Source organism: Vicugna pacos, chromosome 22 (assembly GCF_048564905.1).
Source record: "Vicugna pacos chromosome 22, VicPac4, whole genome shotgun sequence".
NCBI lineage: Eukaryota > Metazoa > Chordata > Mammalia > Artiodactyla > Camelidae > Vicugna > Vicugna pacos.
The window spans coordinates 20344082-20361223 of NC_133008.1; the positions used below are offsets into that span (position 1 = coordinate 20344082).

Genomic DNA, 17142 nt, shown 5'->3' on the forward strand with positions numbered 1-17142 from the left:
TAACAAAGCCTGGATGACAGCATATCCAGATTTTTCTGAGACCTACTGCTCAGAACAAAAGATTCTTTTCAAAATATTACTGCTCATGGACAGTGCACCTCGTCACCCAAGAGCTCTGGCGGAGACATGTCACAAGAGCAACATTGTTTCCATGCTGCTCACACAGCATCCATTCTGCAGCCCACGGATCAAGAAGTAATTCCAACTTTCAAGTCATTCGTTAAGAGATATACTTCATAAGGCTCTAACTGCCGTACATAGTGCTTTTTCTGATGGATCTGGACAGGGTAAAGTGAAAACCTTCTATAGAAGGACTCACCATTCTAGGTGCCATTAAAAACATGATTCGTGGGAAGAGGTCAAAATATCAAGATTAACAGGAATTTGGAAAACAGCTGATTCAAACCCTCACGGATGACTTTAAGGGATTCAAGTCTTCAGTGGAGGGAGTCACTGCAGATGTGGTGGCAACAGCAAGAGGACTGGAGTCAGAAGTGGAGCCTAAAGATGTGTCTGAATTGCTACAATCCTCTGATAAAACTTTAATAGCTGAGTTGCTTCTTATGGTTGAGCAAAGAAAGTGGTTCTTGTAGATGGAATCTACTCTTGGTGAAGATGCTGTGAAGATTGCTGAAATGACAACAAAGAATTTAGAATATTACATGAACTAAGTTGATACAGCAGTGGCAAAGTTTGAGAGGATTGACTCCAATTGTGAAAGGTATTCTACTGTGGGTAAAATGCTATTAAACAGCATCGCATGCTACAGAGAAACCGCTCATGAAAGAGTCCATCGATGTGGCAAACTTCAGCAACCACTACCCTGATCAGGCAGCAGCCATCAAACACTGAGGCAAGACCCTCCACCAGAAAAAAGGTAACAACTTGCTGAAGGCTCAGATGACAGCACTTCTTAGCAATAAAATATTAAAACTGATACATGGACTTTTTTTCAGACATAATGTTACTGTACACTTAATAGACTACAGTGTAAACATAACTTTTACATGCCTTAGGAAACAAAAAAATTCGTGGCTCACTTTGTTGGCAACAGTCACTTTATTGTGGTGGTCTGGAACCAAACACATGTTGCATATCTCCGAGGTCTGCCTGTATGTAATGTGTGGCCATCCCACCCTCTGGTAGGGACCGTCTTGACCTCTTTCCCGGAGAAGTGCTTCAGGCATAACCACCTGCTCCTGGAGCTACTTCGTGTGCCCTGCACCCCAGGCTCTGTGCACACCCGGTTGCTTGCAATGCTGTTAAGCATCCCCTAAAGGAGGACTCCAGAATCATGAACTGCGGTTCTACTTACTCAAGAAGAAATTATTCCCAACATTCTCAGAAGCTTCTAGATCCTTGGTCTCCAAACCTGTGATTTCACAACAAACTTCACAGTTTTTTGCCTAAATCCTCACATTACCTGTACTGTTGTTTATTTAATGATTTCATTTAAATTGACTCACTTTGAACATTTTAGAATTTATTTTTAGAAGAATTTTTTTAGCACTATAGTAAATGAATAGTCGTCCTCCCTCACCACTAAGAGAACACTGCTGAACAAAGACCATGTGAACAAAATAATGCTATTAAAATTGAGAACCCAGTTGACTGCCATAACTGTTGTCTGTCTTCATTTCAAAGTGACATTGACAGAAGCAAGAGATATCAAGAATATATTTAGATCCAAAATCTGTCTTTATCTTTGATGTAATCAAAAGTAGTGGAGGGAACTGATGGAGGAAATCATTTCTTCACTGCATTTCAAGGTAAACATCAGAAAAAATAAGAAGTTTCTTTAAATCAATAAGACTCACATACATGGTCAGTTTTAACCAGTACAAGCAATGCATTTGTATCAATGGATAAACACACAGTCAATGTGTGTTTTTGTTTTTCTTTTTTCAATTAAGAAGCCACAGTCAAGTCGTAGTGATCTGCCTCTACTGGTTGGATGATCTGGGGCCAGCTACTAAGGATTTCACTGCTTCTGTTTCCTCATCTCTAAACTCAAACCAGTAATACCCACCCTACCCTACCACACAGGAATGTTCTGAGTAACAAAGGAGAACGGAGATGACTTGTGAGGAATGAAAAGCACTCTGCCGGCATGACATATGGTTCTAATTTACTAATGTATCGATATTATTTATTCTGTTACGCCATGCCTGTATCAGTCCCCATCTTGCTGAGCTGTTTCCATTCCTGTTCCCAAGCTGTCTGTCCTATTTTGGCCATTAATTTGGTCCCAAATTCATATTGCTTTGATGCTGTTTGAAATATTGCAGAGAAATGTAAAACTCAGAGAGCGATTCGTAGGTCATCTCTTAAATGGTAGTGTTTTATTAACTATTTTACTAAAGGAGAAAGTGAGATTTTTAACCTGTGTTGCCCGCTAATACCAAATTCATTATTCTGCTCTTTGTAGGAAACCTGTGAATCCATCCTCAACTTTGCACTGGAAGAGGTCAAGCAATTCCATGGACCACAGAAGCCGGACCGCAAGCACTCTGGGTCCTGCCTCCCCTCCGAGGCACCGCCCCCCACCTCAGGAGCTGCAGCCCCAGAGGTTGGGTTGGTCATCGATGGGAAGACATTGAACGCCATTTCCCAGGGGAAACTGGAGAAGAAATTTCTGGAGCTGACTCAGTACTGCCGGTCCGTCCTGTGCTGCCGCTCCACCCCGCTCCAGAAGAGCATGCTCGTCAAGCTGGTGCGAGACAGGCTGAGAGCCATGACCCTTTCCATAGGTACCCGTCCTGCGGAGGGAGGGGGCAGCCTGGCCCAGAGCGGGGAGGTCAGGTGTCACAGACGGGATGCTCAGGCTGAGGGTCACTGTCGTAGAGGGAGGGAGTTCAACGTGGCAATCAAGACATAGCAGCCAGCAGATGAAGCAGAGGCTAAGAGTGGGGAATGAGAACCCCAGTTCTCAGGATTAGCCAGTCCACTGAGGAAAAATCAGGACTTGGATGGAGGCCAAATCCAAGAGGAGCCTCAAGCTCAGAACATCCAGGTCGCTCAATGACAGACACTCAGGCCAACTCAGTTCTGCGATGCAGACCATGTCCCTTCAGTACTTGACACATGACACAATACTGTGAACCTCAGGTGTTTGTGGATTCGATATTCTGCTCAGTGTTGATGGCTGGTGGGGAGATTTTAAAAGTTGAGCCTTGTCCCGTGTTTAACGCTGTATGTTTGTTTCTAAATACAAGACTCAACACAGTGCACACCCGTCATACACGCTGGCTTGTGGGTTGAGGAAGAATCCTTGATAAGAGACTCAACTTTAACCGTGGTTGAGGCAGAGAAATTAAAACTGTCCTTACTTCGAACCTTCTAGCAACAACCCAACTTGGTTCACCAGAATCTTCACGGTCTGGTCTCCCTGATGTCTCCCTCTTTCTCACCACAGCCACCTTCCTCTCCCCAACACTCAGTTCTCGGTGTTCCAACCAGATGAAACTGCTTCCCGTTCGCCATGAGCCTCGTTCTCTCTCACTCCAGGCTTTTGCTCAAGCCGTCTCCTCTGTAAAACCTCCTTCCGGGCCCGCCTCCTGTTCCTTTTCCCTGGGGGATCCCGCGGAGCTGTGATGCCTTCAAGGATGTCCTGCTCAGTAGGCCTGGTAGATTCTTAAGTAGAGGGACAAAGTCAGCTACATCCCATGCCCAGCACACACCAAGCACATAGTAAACGCTGCTTTCGTTCAGGGACATTTTTACCGATGGTTCTCATCCTCCTCCACAGACATGGAAAGAGATCTTCTTTCCTGACATTTCAAATAACAGATCTCCTCCTTTACATTGTGGGGTTTTTTTGTTTTGTTTTTTCCTCCTGATCTTGAGGTAAAAGCAGTTCAAGACCAGAAGGGAAAAAAAAAAGTGGGGAGTGGACAGCACACAGGGGGCACAGCTTTAGCAACTGCATCCTAATTTTATCCCCTGAATTGTCCTCATCAAAACTTGAGACACACTTAAGGCACCAGCCCAGCACTGACGCCCGGAGGTCGGGGACTGGCTTCACGGCCGCGGCGGCAGCAGCAGCAGCAAGGGAGCCCGCAGGGCGAGAAATAGCGCGATTCCACGCCTCTCCTTCCGCGGGCTTGCCGGCAGAAGAGGCTAAAGGGTGGGTTTGCTCTGCCCTGGGGAAGACGAAAATTACGCACTGCTATGCTGTCAAGGAAAAAAGGATCCTTAGAAAAAGAACGGCTACTTACAATGACAAGATTTTTAAGATGGATAACGTTCTGTTGCCAAATAATTAGAGGAAGAAAATTCTCTCTCCCAATTCCACATTCTCTAGAATGGCTCATGTGAATGTAGTGGTGTATGATTATGAGAACCTACTGGGAAAACAGGCGGGGGCATGAGAACACCGAAGGCAGTTCAGTCCACAAACCATGGTTCTCAGCCTGAGTTCAGCCCACCGCGTGTTTCTAGAGGGGGGCCGAGCACAGTTTCTGTGTTTTTAATTGTAAAATGTGTAAAAACGATTTGCCTCTCGGCAGACCAGTTCTTCAGTTTTGCTTCTTGGCTCACAAAGCCTAAAATACCTATTATCTGGCCCTTTCTAGAAAAAGCTTGCTAAACTCTAGTCTGAAGGATAAGGCGCTGGGAGAAGCCAGGCTGTGAGGAAGACCTCGCCGTGTAGCGCTGTGCCATCCAGAATGGTTGCCACCTGCTGTATGTTTAAGTTTAAACAGACGTTCACCAGCCACATGTTAATAATCATAGGTGGCTCATGGTTTTTACAGTGGGCAGTAAAGATACAGGACATTTCCATTACAGAAAAAATCTGTTTGACAGTGCTGATGTAAAAGGTGGCACGTGCAGGTGTGTGTCTGTCCACGCCCTAACCTCCGGCTTCCTGAAACTGAGTCCATTGAACGGGAACTCAATGTGACTAAATGGACCTCCACCCAAAAACTGAGTCAGTTCCATTTTCCTATATTCAGAGACATAACTGAACACAGTCCCTGTCCTTGGACACCACTGACAGTCTCTGATGGTTTAGCTATCCAAGATTCCAGTTGTCTTGATAGGGTCAGTATTATAAGTTATCCTGAGCGAGGGGAGGTCTGCTGGCCCTGGAATTAGAAAGATCTTAGAGCCAGTTCTCCCGGGTCCCTTCACTGGCTGAATCACCCTTGCCGAGTCCCTGTGCTGCTCAAATTCTCTATTTGCTCCTCGGTAAAAAAAAAAAAAAAAAAGTCCATGGTAACATCTGCAAAGGCCTTTTTGGCAAACTGTAAAGCACTGCCTGTGTCTCATTCACCATTGTACTCCCAGTCCCTAACATTGTACCTAGGAAAAGGACACAATAATTATTCGTTGAGTGATAAAGAAAAAGTAGGGCTTCTTGTCCAAAGAAGAAAAGACATCTCTTGGGCTAAATGACTGTAGTGATGACTTTTTCTGTAGGACTCTTCAGAGCAGCATTAAAGGATTCGATTATGTACAAATGGGGACAATTTAGGACCCACTCGTATAAAAATTCTCATTGGCATGCAGCAGTCAGACCATGACCTCACGCCCTCTCTCCTTTCAGGTGATGGAGCGAATGACGTCAGCATGATTCAAGCTGCTGATATTGGAATTGGAATATCTGGACAGGAAGGCATGCAGGTACTGTCCCCTTCAGTCCTTCTCCTTTCTCTCTTAACTCTCCTTTATCCTTATTGGCGAGATAAGGAATTGCCCCACAGTGTTGAGGAACTTCTCCCAGAGAGCTTTGCAGAATTATCATCCGAAAGGCAGGGGACTTCCATGCCTATTCATAACCTCCATCACCACATCCCTACTGCCTGATCCTGCAGAACAGAGAGGGAGATCAAAGGCTGCTTGGCTTTTAACAGTCAGCTGGCTGTGTTCTGTATTCTAAAGCCGCAGAGTGCCCAACCGCTCAGGGGAAACCACGCCTTCCCCTGACTCCCGCTTCCTCCCTGTGACCTCCCCCCACAGCCAAGGTCGTGGTGCTGTCCGTGAGCAGTGAGGGACGTAAAGACATTGGAAAACATGTTTCATTTGCCATTTCAGCCCTGATGGCCGGATGGGCCTATAAATTGCCTGGTTCACCTTAAAAGTTTACCCAATTTACTCAAAACTTAGCTTGGGACAAGCATATGAACTTGAGGTGCTAATGTTTCCCCATTAAGACAGACCCCACTTTGTGATTCTGAACCACGAACAATTACATTCTCACCACCAGAGCAGACATTAGGCACGGCCTAAATTTGTTGGTGAGTGTCTGCCATAGGCCAGCAGTCTCTTCACACGTGACGTTTATTATCCCATTAATTTCAGCAGTCGCCGCACCCTGTGTGTTAGGGATTGTTATTCCATCGTTTTCAGATGAAGAAACTGAGGCTGAGAGAGGTTGAACACCTGGACCAAGCTTCACAGCAGGATGTGCAACCAGGCACGTCCAAACCTCAGACTCTTCCAAGTCCTATGACCTGGGCCTTGTTCTGAGTAATCCTAGGGGCCGAAAATACATTTCAGCTCCACAGAAGGGAAGAGCTAGCCAACCGTCAGCTCCCCCGGAGAGTGAGCCAACGGCCTGCCTCAGGCGGTGGCCAAGGGTGTTCAGGGGTTTGAGGGTCACTTGCACAGAAGCCCCTTCTGTCTGGTTGAGCATCACATCTGGTTGCCAGTAAATGCTTGTTGAATAGACAGAAGGAGGTGAAGGGCCAGACCAGACCACCGGTCCCCTCTGGCCTGCCTTTCTTGGATTCTAGTGAAGTTTGGATTTCCCAGAAAAGAGGGTGGGGTGTCAGAGACCCAAAAGCCACTCAAGGGTGCTACCTATGAGAAAGGGTCTTTCAGACCCTTCCAGCTATGGCCTCGGACAGAGCACGGCCCTCGAGGGAGCCTGGGGTGGGGCAGGCATTGGCAGCCATTGGGGGAAGCTGATGTCTCCACTCTGCCCTCGCAGGCCGTCATGTCCAGCGACTTCGCCATCTCCCGCTTCAGCCACCTCAAGAAGCTGCTGCTGGTGCACGGCCACTGGTGTTACTCGCGCCTGGCCAGGATGGTGGTGTACTACTTCTACAAGAACGTGGTGAGTCACCCTCTGGTCACCTCTGCCCACGGGACCTTGGGAGTCCTTTCCGGGGGGACCCAGCTCTTCCCACCAGGATAGACAAAGCATTTCAGCGTAAGGGGATGAGTCCGGCCGATCTGGACTTTGAAGCCTGAAGCTGTCCCAGACTAGCTCAGTGACCTTGGGCAAGATAATTCAGTTCTCTGGGTCTTAATTTCTTTGACAAAATGAGGCTAATCCTACTTTGTGAGCTTATGGTGAAGACTGGCAACACTGTCTGGAAAGCACCTGGCAGGTAAGGGGGCAGCATGAGTAGAATTACAAGCATGGACTGTGGAGTCAGATCATATTTGGTTCAAACCTAGGCTCCCGCATTTGGTAAATCAGCCTACACCTTAGCCTCCCCACCTGTAAAATGCGGATGCTGATAGCACTCTTGTCATACACTTGCTATGAGGACGGGGTGACAGCTTGTGCGGAAAGTGATCGGCAGGTAGGGATCACCTTATGAAGTCAGCCGGTCTTTTTTTATCATTGTTGCTGCTGTCGTTGCTCTTCTGGGGGCTCTATAAATGAGATGTCTTTTCTGGCTGCAAGGAAGAAAGCCCTGAAGAGCAGCTAGCCTGACTTGTAGCTTCGGTATCCTCCCCAGAGAGAGCCACCAGCACAAGAGCCCCACCCCGCCCCTCGGGAGAGGACGGGGGAGGTCTGGGGCTGGAGTCATTGGCTTCCACTCAAAACCCAACACATCACTGCAGGCCCGCCAGCCTTCTCAACAAGGACCTCTGAATCAAATACCTGTTTGCAAAAATGTTCGGAGCAGGGTGATCATCTGGGTCTTGCCTAACTCTAGCATGCTCTGTGGGCTTGAAAGAGTTACTTAACCTCTCTGGGCCTTGGTTTCTTCATCAATAAGATAGGGAGGCTGGGATGCTCTGTCCGTAGCAGTATTATCGAGAGGCTTCAGCGTCTGAGCTCTGGGTAGCATGTAGCAGAATACAAATACAATCATATGAAGGTATTTATTGTTTCTCCGAAAAAATATGGTTATTTCTGTCTTGTTGATAAGGGCCCAAAGCAGGCACAGATCATCTGAGGTATTAAAACCACCAGCGGCACTTGTCTGCAAAGCCCTTGATTACCAATGGGTAGAGGAAGCAGTCAGAACATTGCCACGCTCGGGGAGGGAACAGGGCCTGAGGTTTTCATTATCTAGTTCAAGGACTTTTGAATAACCCCAAGAGACTCTAAACAGACTCCAACTCCCGTTTGCATAAGGAAAAAGGAGGGATTAAGTCCAGGCCGATGGAAGAGAAACACATGGGCCAAGTGCAGCTACAAAATAGCTTTATTTTTTTCCATCCTCCCATGCCTGCTTTCAGGCACTGTGACAGTTACTCTGACTCAGGACTAAGCATTTTTGTGCCAAGTTCAATGTATATGCATGACAAAAAAAATAATATAAATTCGATAAACTGGATGGTACTATTATTTCAGCAAATCTATGCAAACAAGTCTCTATGTGACCTCCAAGACTGTTTACTTAGAATTCAAAATGCCCCCATTCAATGTTTTTTTTCTCACCTTCAAAGGAATTGTTCTCTCAAATAAGCACAACCTCTTCCCCACATTAAATTTTTGAAATAGAAAAGGAAACATTTCCAGCCAGCCATGCTTTCAGAGCCGAAATGATATTTATTTCCAGCCCGACGCTCGGAACTGCAATACTGATGCCGCATCATCCCCCCCTTGCAATTAGAGGGCGGAGAACTATGACTTCCACATCCCAAACCAATTTCGGAGGGGATTAAAACCCCACCTCCTCTGGAACGTGAACAGTGAATTAATCACCACACTGTAGCTGCGTGGGAGCAACAGCAGGCGCCCCATCTCAGCGATGCCATCACGGGGTTCAGGGCGTCCCCTCCGGGGTGCAGGGACTCCAGCCAGGCAGAGCAAGTGGCAACGAGCAAGGTCCTCCCACGACCTGCGGAGGAAGGAAGCAGGCTTTCATGGTAAAACTCCAGGATGAGTCTTAGGACAACAGAACCACCACGGTTGACTTCTTTTGTTCAGATCATTCTGGAACGTCTTCTGGGTCAGGGACACGAGCAGGCCCTGGGTGTAGAGCAGAGATTGAGACAGACGTGGTTCCCGCTCTCATGGGGCTTACAGTCTAAATCAGGGTTCAGCAAACTTCTGCAAGGGGCTGGATGAGACAGGTTTTCAGCGTTGTAGTTCGTGCAGCTGCTGTCACACCAGTGCACCTCCACCGTGGCAACGTGAGAGCAGCTTTAGACAATATAACGTGCAACTGAATCCATGTGGCTGTGTCCCAGGAAACCTTACTTACGGCTTGATTTGACCTGCTTGCAGGATATAGTTTGTCATCTCCGGGCCCCAAGGCATCTTGCTTCTCAAAACGTGGTTCTTGGACCAGCAACAAGAGCATCATGTGAATGCAGCTCATGTGGACCTTAGAGACTGACAAGCACTAGTACAGGGGAAAAGAAATTAACATTTAAAAAACATTTTCTTCGATCCTTCTCCCCAGAGGAAGGTCAGGGCGCTACAGACATATCGCCAGGAGACTTCTCAACCTAATGAATCCAGAAGGGAATAGCAGTTAAGCTATGGCCTGAAAGAAAAGGAGATTTAACTGTACGTTGACCAGTTTCCTGGCTGAGGAGGAGAGGTGTGACAGCCGAGTCCTGACAGGAAATATTTCAGGAAGTTTATTTATAATTTTATAGCATACGTTGTATCGAATTCCAAAATGAAGTGTAAGCAGTTTACGGTAAAAACACAAAATCAATAGGGAAGTTATAAAGAAAATATAAAAAAGTGTAGGGCAGGAACCGCAGAAAAGGGAGGAGGAGGTGGGTCCCACCAGGAACCTGGGATGAGATGCTGAGTATTGAATGTCTGGTTAGAACAAGCAGACCAGTTCTCCAGGAGAACCGCTTTCTCTTTGCTCTAAATTCAGCAGAGGTCAACTTGTCAAGCAGACCTTTAGGAAAAAAGTCACACGACCACCTTCAGAAACTTGTCTTCAATGGCATTTTTGTAGGAAATGAAAACTAACGCCCACAGAGTCACTTTTTTTTTTTAAGTAACTCAATAAAAATCAACATTAAAATATAATTCAGTGAGGACATCTCTATAGGAAACTGAGCCAACGGTGTCCAAGCACAAGCACCTGATTGCTTCCACTAGGGCTCAGACAAAGCCCCAGTGCCTCTGGTGTGCGCAGCGTAGGGCGGGGAGCTCGGCAAATGCTAGCTCTCTGCTGCCCGGGTCGCCAGGGTTCTCCGCACACGCCTGTTTCCGTGCTGATGCCCTGATACCCAGTCCAGCCTGGGGCTGTTTGGCATGACGTCAGCCACACCAAGACCCACCGCCATTAAGAGAGAACCTCCCAGGTGCTGGACACACTGTGCTGGGAACTTTCCATGCCCGTGTAACTGTAACAGCTAGCTGTAGGGCAGAGGTTAAGAGCAAACGTGTTAAGAGTCAGACTGGGTTCGAATCCCAGCCCGCTCTGCTGCTTAATAGCATTGTGGCCTTAAGTGCTATTAAGCTCTCTGAGTGTCTTCATCTGTAAAATGAGAAAATGCCACCTAACTCCCGGGGTGATGGTGTGCACCAACGAGTTAATAGGTGTGAGGTGTTCAGAACTGCACCCTGTACGTAGTAAATGCTTCATTTGTCCGTGCTAAACTACATGATGATGGTGACAGTAACGGTGGCCATGGCAACAGCAGCAGGTGCTGACAGCCTCGGGGGTGGGGACATTTATTATCAGTTTTATAGACACACAGCCACGGGCCAGAGCCCAAGTCACGCAGATAAGGCAGCCAGAGTCGAGATGGGACTCCGTTCCAGTCCACTGCCCTTACCACCATGGCACTCGGTGTGCCTCCGAGAAACCCAGCCATGCTTTTCCCTGTATGTTGCCAAATCGCTTGAAGGCAAAGGTCACCGGGATACACGTAGCGTGCTGTCCGCTCTCCAAGCGTCCCTAGTGCCATGTCTCAGCGTAAACTGTTCAAGAAATGTCACATGATATCGTCACGCTTGGCCACGGAGCCTCAGCCTCCCCGACCCTAGCGCCGGGGACTGCCCATCTTCCTTGGCTTCGGCTGTGGCCAGAGCGTGGGTGAAAACGAGGTCAGGCGCCACAGCACCTGCTGGATGGCAAGACCGTGCACCTTAAAAGACCAAGTTGATGCTCAGGGTCCGGAGAGGAGAGATCGAGGGTTAGAGCCAGAAGGAGCAGACCTACACTGTGACCACTGGAGGATGCCCCGCTGCCTCTGGCACCCACGGCAGAAAGCGCCAGCCCATTATTCTGCGTTCAGCGCCGCCCTGACATGGCGCCCTGGGCTGGGCCTCTCCCGCCGTGGGATGGAGGGCTCTGGACCGGGGTGCGGCAGGCCGGGCTGTCGTCTCAGAACCTGAATTCACACTAACAAACACATCCACTTCCGTAGTGATTTTGAGAGTGGACTCTCGAGCCAGAACATCTGGGCGTTGCTGCTTACTAGCTCTGTAACCCCAGCCCTGTGATCTGAGCTCGCTGAGGCTCAGTTTTCTCAGCCGCAGGGTGAGGAGAGCAGGGACTGCCTCACAAGGCTGTTGTGTAGATTGGGTGGGTCAGGACGGACGCAGGAAGCGCTTTAGGAGTCTCTGTTGCTGTTACTGTTACTGCCGCTGCGATTCTCGGCCTCGCGTGTAGATGGCGTCACTTCTAGCCCTGGCGTCCTCGGAGCCTACAGCCTCACGTCGCAGTGCCAGCCCCTACCGGCCGAGGGACTGGGGTGCGGTGACTCACCCCGGCTGAGCCACTCAAGCCGCCTCTGGGTACGTGGAGACAAGAGTTACTGTCTTACTCACCCAGCAGGGAGGGAGGGGCTGGACGCCAGCACCAAGACTTTAGCACTTCAATTTTTCTGAAACCCACCGTGTCAAGGGCACGAGCGGTTGCCGTTGATTTGCCCAGAGTGTGTTTCAAACCCACCTGCAGCACAGTAACAGACGAGCCCTCTCTCTCCAAATCTCCTGTGAGAAGGAACTTCACGGAAACCCGCAGGAGGAAAGTCCTCGCGGCATCACGAGGCTGGAGGAGGGAGAAGGCGTGGGGGCGGCCGAAGAGGAAGAGCTTTAACAACTCAGGTGCTGGTTGTGCCGCTTTCTAGCTCTGAACTCGGGCACAGCTCAGAGCCTCAGATTCCTCATCTGTAGAGTGGGGCTAAGAACATTAATATTATTACCAAGTTGTATTATTGAATATAATACTGCATAAATATAGTGCTGTTATATTAGCAATAACATTAACCTTGCTGGGCTGTTGGGACAAATTATAATACATACATATTGTACATCTGCTAACGTACTGTATGCTGATACACTATGATATATCACACACCGGGCACCAATACAAGCTCAGGTAGCAATTATGGTTTAATAATATGAATGTGTTAATAGTAATAGTAGTAGTAGTAAATAATTAAGTAATAATATTATTTATAAATAATAATTATGTGTATTATTTATATATTTTTATATATTAATATTAATTACAAATAATAATATTAATATTAATAATAGTAAATAATAATTAAATAATAAATAGGCTCTTCAAAATGCCCTTCTCTGGTGGGGAGGGCCTTAAGTGGAGAAGATGTTTGAGAGCAGCATAAAGCCACACTTTGGCGTAAGATTTTCTCCTTCCCCCTTGTGAGTTGCGTGGCCATGAGGAAAGTGTGGTGAGGTCAGCCCCCACATGACGTCAGGCTTCCCACCAGTCCTCCCAGCATCGGGGACACCCTTTCCTCTTACCACACTGCTAGTCACAACTGCTGCCTTTCGGGATCACGTGCCACGGTGTAGGTGCTCCTGCTCCCCTCAGGAAGATGGCAAGGGATGTTCAGAAAGGCTAAGCAGTTTGCCCAAGGTCACACAGCTGGCACATGACAGCAGGATTCGAAACCAGTCCTCTCTGCCTCCAAAAGCCTATGGGCTTGGCCGCCACAGAACACTTCCCTTCGCAAACTGGCGGGCTCCCCTCCGCGCCTGAAGAAGGCTCACAGTCGGAGCAGGGGTCACGGCAGCCGTCGCTGCGGGAAGGAGTGCGGTTACCCCCACCCTCACGCCCCTGCCTGCCGCGAACGAGGACGCTCCGAGTGCGGGGAGTGATTGTCAGAGGCTCCTGAGCGGCGCCTGGGGACCGGCTGCCCTCCGGCCGGCACTCACAAGGCCACCCTCTCTGCCTGCAGTGCTACGTCAACCTGCTCTTCTGGTACCAGTTTTTCTGCGGCTTCTCGGGCTCCACCATGATCGACTACTGGCAGATGATCTTCTTTAATCTCTTCTTCACCTCCTTGCCGCCTCTGGTCTTCGGCATCCTGGATAAAGACCTCTCTATGGAAACACTGCTGGCGCTGCCCGAGCTGTACAAGAGCGGCCAGAACTCCGAGGTAAGGGGCTCGGGCCGGCAGGGGGCCGCTGACCTCCGACTCCTCCCTGGAGGTGTCAGAGAAAGAGCTCTGGGCTGGGGGCTGTGTGTCCTGGTCACCGCTCTGCCACTGGCCTCTCACGTGACCCAGGAATGCTCCCTCTTCCTGGCCTGTTCCTCTTTTGCTGTTGAAGGTGATGGCCCAGACCAGTGGGTACTTTTCTTTTTAGTTATTTCTTAATTACATCACACATCAATATGGGCCTTCCCTAGTGGAAGGGGGAGAGGGTTCGCAGAAAGGTCCCCTCCCCCTTAGCCGCCTCTCTCAGGCCCACAGCTGAGTTGGGAAACCCCGGGGACCAAGTTAGTTTGTCCGTCACTGGGTGAGGCACTCATAAGGGAGGGCTCCCACTTTATGTCGGAGAAGACAAAACTTAGGGAGGGCTGGTGTAGCTCAGTGGTAGAGCACATGCTTAGCATGCACAAGATCCTGGGTTCAATCTCCAGTACCTCCAAAAATAAAATAAAAATTTTTTTAGAAAGAGACAAAACTTAGAACTCAATATTAAACACAGTTTAGAACTTGCTGGTATCAGAAAGACTAAAGAAGGCTTGAGAAGCCATCAGGATGGTTTCTCAGAAGGTACAAAGAGGCCACAGTGATGCCCCAAATGATCTAGAGAAGTCAGAACACAGGCACTCCGACCTGCACAGACTCGGGCCAGGAGGCTGGATGCAGGAGAGGGAGGAGGTCAAAGGAAGAGCTCTGGAGCAGGGACGTCAATAGGCATGAGGGGTCCTTTGCACCTGGGGGGAAGGAGGGCAAAGCCAGCTGTGATGCTGGAGAGCTGATGATATTCTGTGGACAGTCAGCAAAGAGCCAAGCCCAGTCCTAACCCAGAGACAGCGGGAGAGCCACACAGCAACCCCAGCTCTTCAGGGGAGGGAGACGTGGCCATCAGTGATGGCACGTGTCCATCCTGGGACCTTCCAGTTGCCCCCTTCCCACAGGCAAGCTGGCTGCATGGTGTCTTCCTTGAGGGTCTAACATGAAAAGAAGTTAATGCAGCAAAAACATGCACTGTAAATGGCTTCACTTCTCCCAGGCAGGAAAAGGAAAGCACAAAATGAGAACGCTTGCCTCTGAAGCCCTGAGCTCTGTCTTGGGAACCCGTGATCCTGGGCTCTATTTGAGCTCTCCCTTTTGGATGCTATTCAGAACCCTTGGAACCTCTAAACTTTCTTGTTCATATGAGCACAGGCAGCTCATGAATGACCATCAGTAGCTGAGCACTTACTAGGTACCAAAATCCAGTTGCACTGAGACCTTTCTTGAAACCCAAGGAACTAGTTGCTGTTGTTTTAAACCCACTTTCTATGGAAGCAGAACCAATTCTCAAAGCAGTTTTAGTGGCTTTCACGAAGGTCACACAGAGCTGGAGCTTGAACGGAGGTCTGTCACCCCCAGGTCCTGCTCTTAATGGTTCCATTCTGTTGCCTCTAAGATCAGAAGCGTTGTGAGTGCTGTATTGCCTGCCCCAGCTGTGCTCAAGAGAGTGGCTTACAGAGGTGAGAGGCTTGCTCTGATGGTGGGGACTGTCGATGTGTTCTCTCCTGGCAGTGCTATAACCCGTGGACTTTCTGGCTGTCCATCGTAGATGCGTTCTACCAGAGCCTCGTCTGTTTCTTTATCCCCTACCTGGTAAGTTGTACGACCCCATTCTAACCATACAGATCGCGGGGTGGAACTGGTCCTGTTTATATGAAATCCCAGACTAACTGTATCTTTCTGGACACTTCAGAGCAGAGGCTCCATATAGGTGGCCTACAGACTCCATCCAAGCCAGGATATTTGAAAAGTCAGAATAGTTTACCAAAACATCTTAATTTCTGCCAGCTTGTGAAAAACTAAAAGCTATCATTACACTGGGTCATTTTTCCCTCCTAGCAAAAATCCCGAGTCGACTCACTGCCCTGCTTTGATGGGGTGCATGTTTTCCACTTTGCCATAGTCCTCACCATGCCTTTTTGTGTTCCACGTGGCCTTCTTCACTCACTCACTGCTTCTTACTTGAGCCCTGAAGGTTTCTGAATTTGCAACCCTTGATTTATATCTATATTTGTGCTTCCAAGGTCAAAGCAGCAAGTCTTATAATAAGGGATACTCCCTGATCAGAAATAGAAATGAGAATAGCAAGGGATACCAGTCCCATCTCAGTTTCGTTCCTCAGTTTAAAGAGTGAGAATTTATACAGCATGGGTGTGTGTGTTCCTCCTGGACAGGGAACTAAGATGTGGGGTAATCGCTACCAGGTGAACAGTGGTGTCTATCCGGCCTCTGGGCTGACATTCTTTTGCAATTAGCAACATGATGGGTGTTGAGGAGGCGGCATTTTGTGCTTTCTGTGCATTTCCTGGTTTACAGTACCCTCCCTGGCCAGGCCTCTGCCTGCCTCTCCTGCTTCATCCTTTGCCCTTCCTATGTATTCAACAGACCGACCACCTAGGACTATTTGGACTTTTCACCCTCGGTTCTGCCCTTTGCCTGGTCAGCCTTTCCTCTCTCTGCAAGAGAGTATCTCCTCTTATTAGGGCCTCAGCTGAGCGCTCTGCTCTGCTCCCAGGGTGCCTTGTACTTGCCTCCATTCTGGCATTTACCCCTTTAAATTGTACCACATCTGCCCTGCCCAGGAGACTGCACTCCTTCAAAGTGGAGACGAATTTTAGCAATTGGCATTGTGCCTGGTACGTACTCGATAAATCCTTTGCCCCCTCTTTCCGCAGTGCTCTGGAATACTTCTTGTGGCTTCCTTTGCAAATGCATCTTTAAGTCCTGTCAACTCATCCCTCATCTTGTCTGTTCCGTGGCTCAGCTCCATGTGTGTGGCAGCTGGATAGCTCCTCCCGACTCCTCCCCCTCCCGTCACACCTGCCCTCACTGATGCTTTACAGTCATTTGTCAAAGCCAAGGCCTTCGGCCCACGGGCGCATCTGACAGTGTCTCTTTCTCCTCTGAAGACCTACAAGGACTCTGACATTGACGTCTTTACCTTCGGGACACCCGTCAACACCATCTCCCTCGCCACAATCCTCTTGCATCAGGCAATGGAAATGAAGACCTGGGTAAGTACCCCAGAGCCCCTTTGGCCTGAAAATCATGTTCCTGGCCATCAGCCACATTCAGATTTCTGAGTTGTTCTACTCCGTATCATTGATCCACTCGGTAAGTACACACTGAACTCCTTCTTGTGTTCCCCGTGGATAAAGAGGTGCTTACCGCCTGGCCAGGATGATAAAATTGACACATGTAAAACAATGAGACAATTTGTTACCAGAACAGGTATTTTTGATAAAAAAAAAAAAATTCAGGGGCGTTTGAGAGACAAGGAGAACAGGAGACTGACTACCCAAGGCTGTGTTAGGGAGCTATGTGCCCCATTTAATTTGCAGGTAGAGGAGTAAAGACTGTCTTCAGGTAAGCATGTCAAGCGTCTCCAAATAGCACCTTTTAGTGTCTAAGGCAACACCAGCTTTCTCGTTAACTTCTACTAGTCAACGATAATTATAAAGACAAAGTGTTTAAAATTATATACCCGGTAACTATCTACATGATCTTTTAATGTATTATCTCATTTAACCTCCC

The 17142-nt window shown here is 48.5% G+C and overlaps 1 protein-coding gene and 1 long non-coding RNA gene across 17 annotated transcripts in view; one reads left to right on the top strand and one right to left on the bottom strand.

Moving 5' to 3' along the window:
• Window positions 1-17142, top strand: part of ATP10B (ATPase phospholipid transporting 10B (putative)) — a 414699-nt gene that overhangs the window by 380158 nt on the left and 17399 nt on the right. For 11 of the 15 annotated variants that reach the window (XM_072947277.1, XM_072947279.1, XM_072947282.1 and 8 more), the window contains 6 exons: window positions 2429-2750; window positions 5549-5625; window positions 6935-7060; window positions 13321-13521; window positions 15121-15201; window positions 16518-16622. In XM_072947277.1, coding sequence (XP_072803378.1) covers window positions 2429-2750; window positions 5549-5625; window positions 6935-7060; window positions 13321-13521; window positions 15121-15201; window positions 16518-16622 — 912 coding nt within the window. Of the gene's footprint in view, window positions 1-1644; window positions 1725-2428; window positions 2751-5548; window positions 5626-6303; window positions 6392-6934; window positions 7061-13320; window positions 13522-15120; window positions 15202-16517; window positions 16623-17142 lie in introns of those variants that run through there. The other 4 variants (XR_012063132.1, XR_012063133.1, XM_072947287.1 and 1 more) reach the window with 4 other exon arrangements.
• LOC140688438 (uncharacterized) overlaps window positions 8448-17142 on the bottom strand; it is a 56196-nt gene continuing 47501 nt past the window's right edge. Inside the window, exons 5-6 of one of the 2 annotated variants that reach the window (XR_012063136.1) lie at window positions 12063-12293; window positions 8448-9536 (exon numbers count right to left, since the gene is read on the bottom strand). This is a non-coding gene — a long non-coding RNA (uncharacterized lncRNA). Of the gene's footprint in view, window positions 12294-17142 lie in introns of both variants that reach the window. The other variant, XR_012063134.1, reaches the window with a different exon arrangement.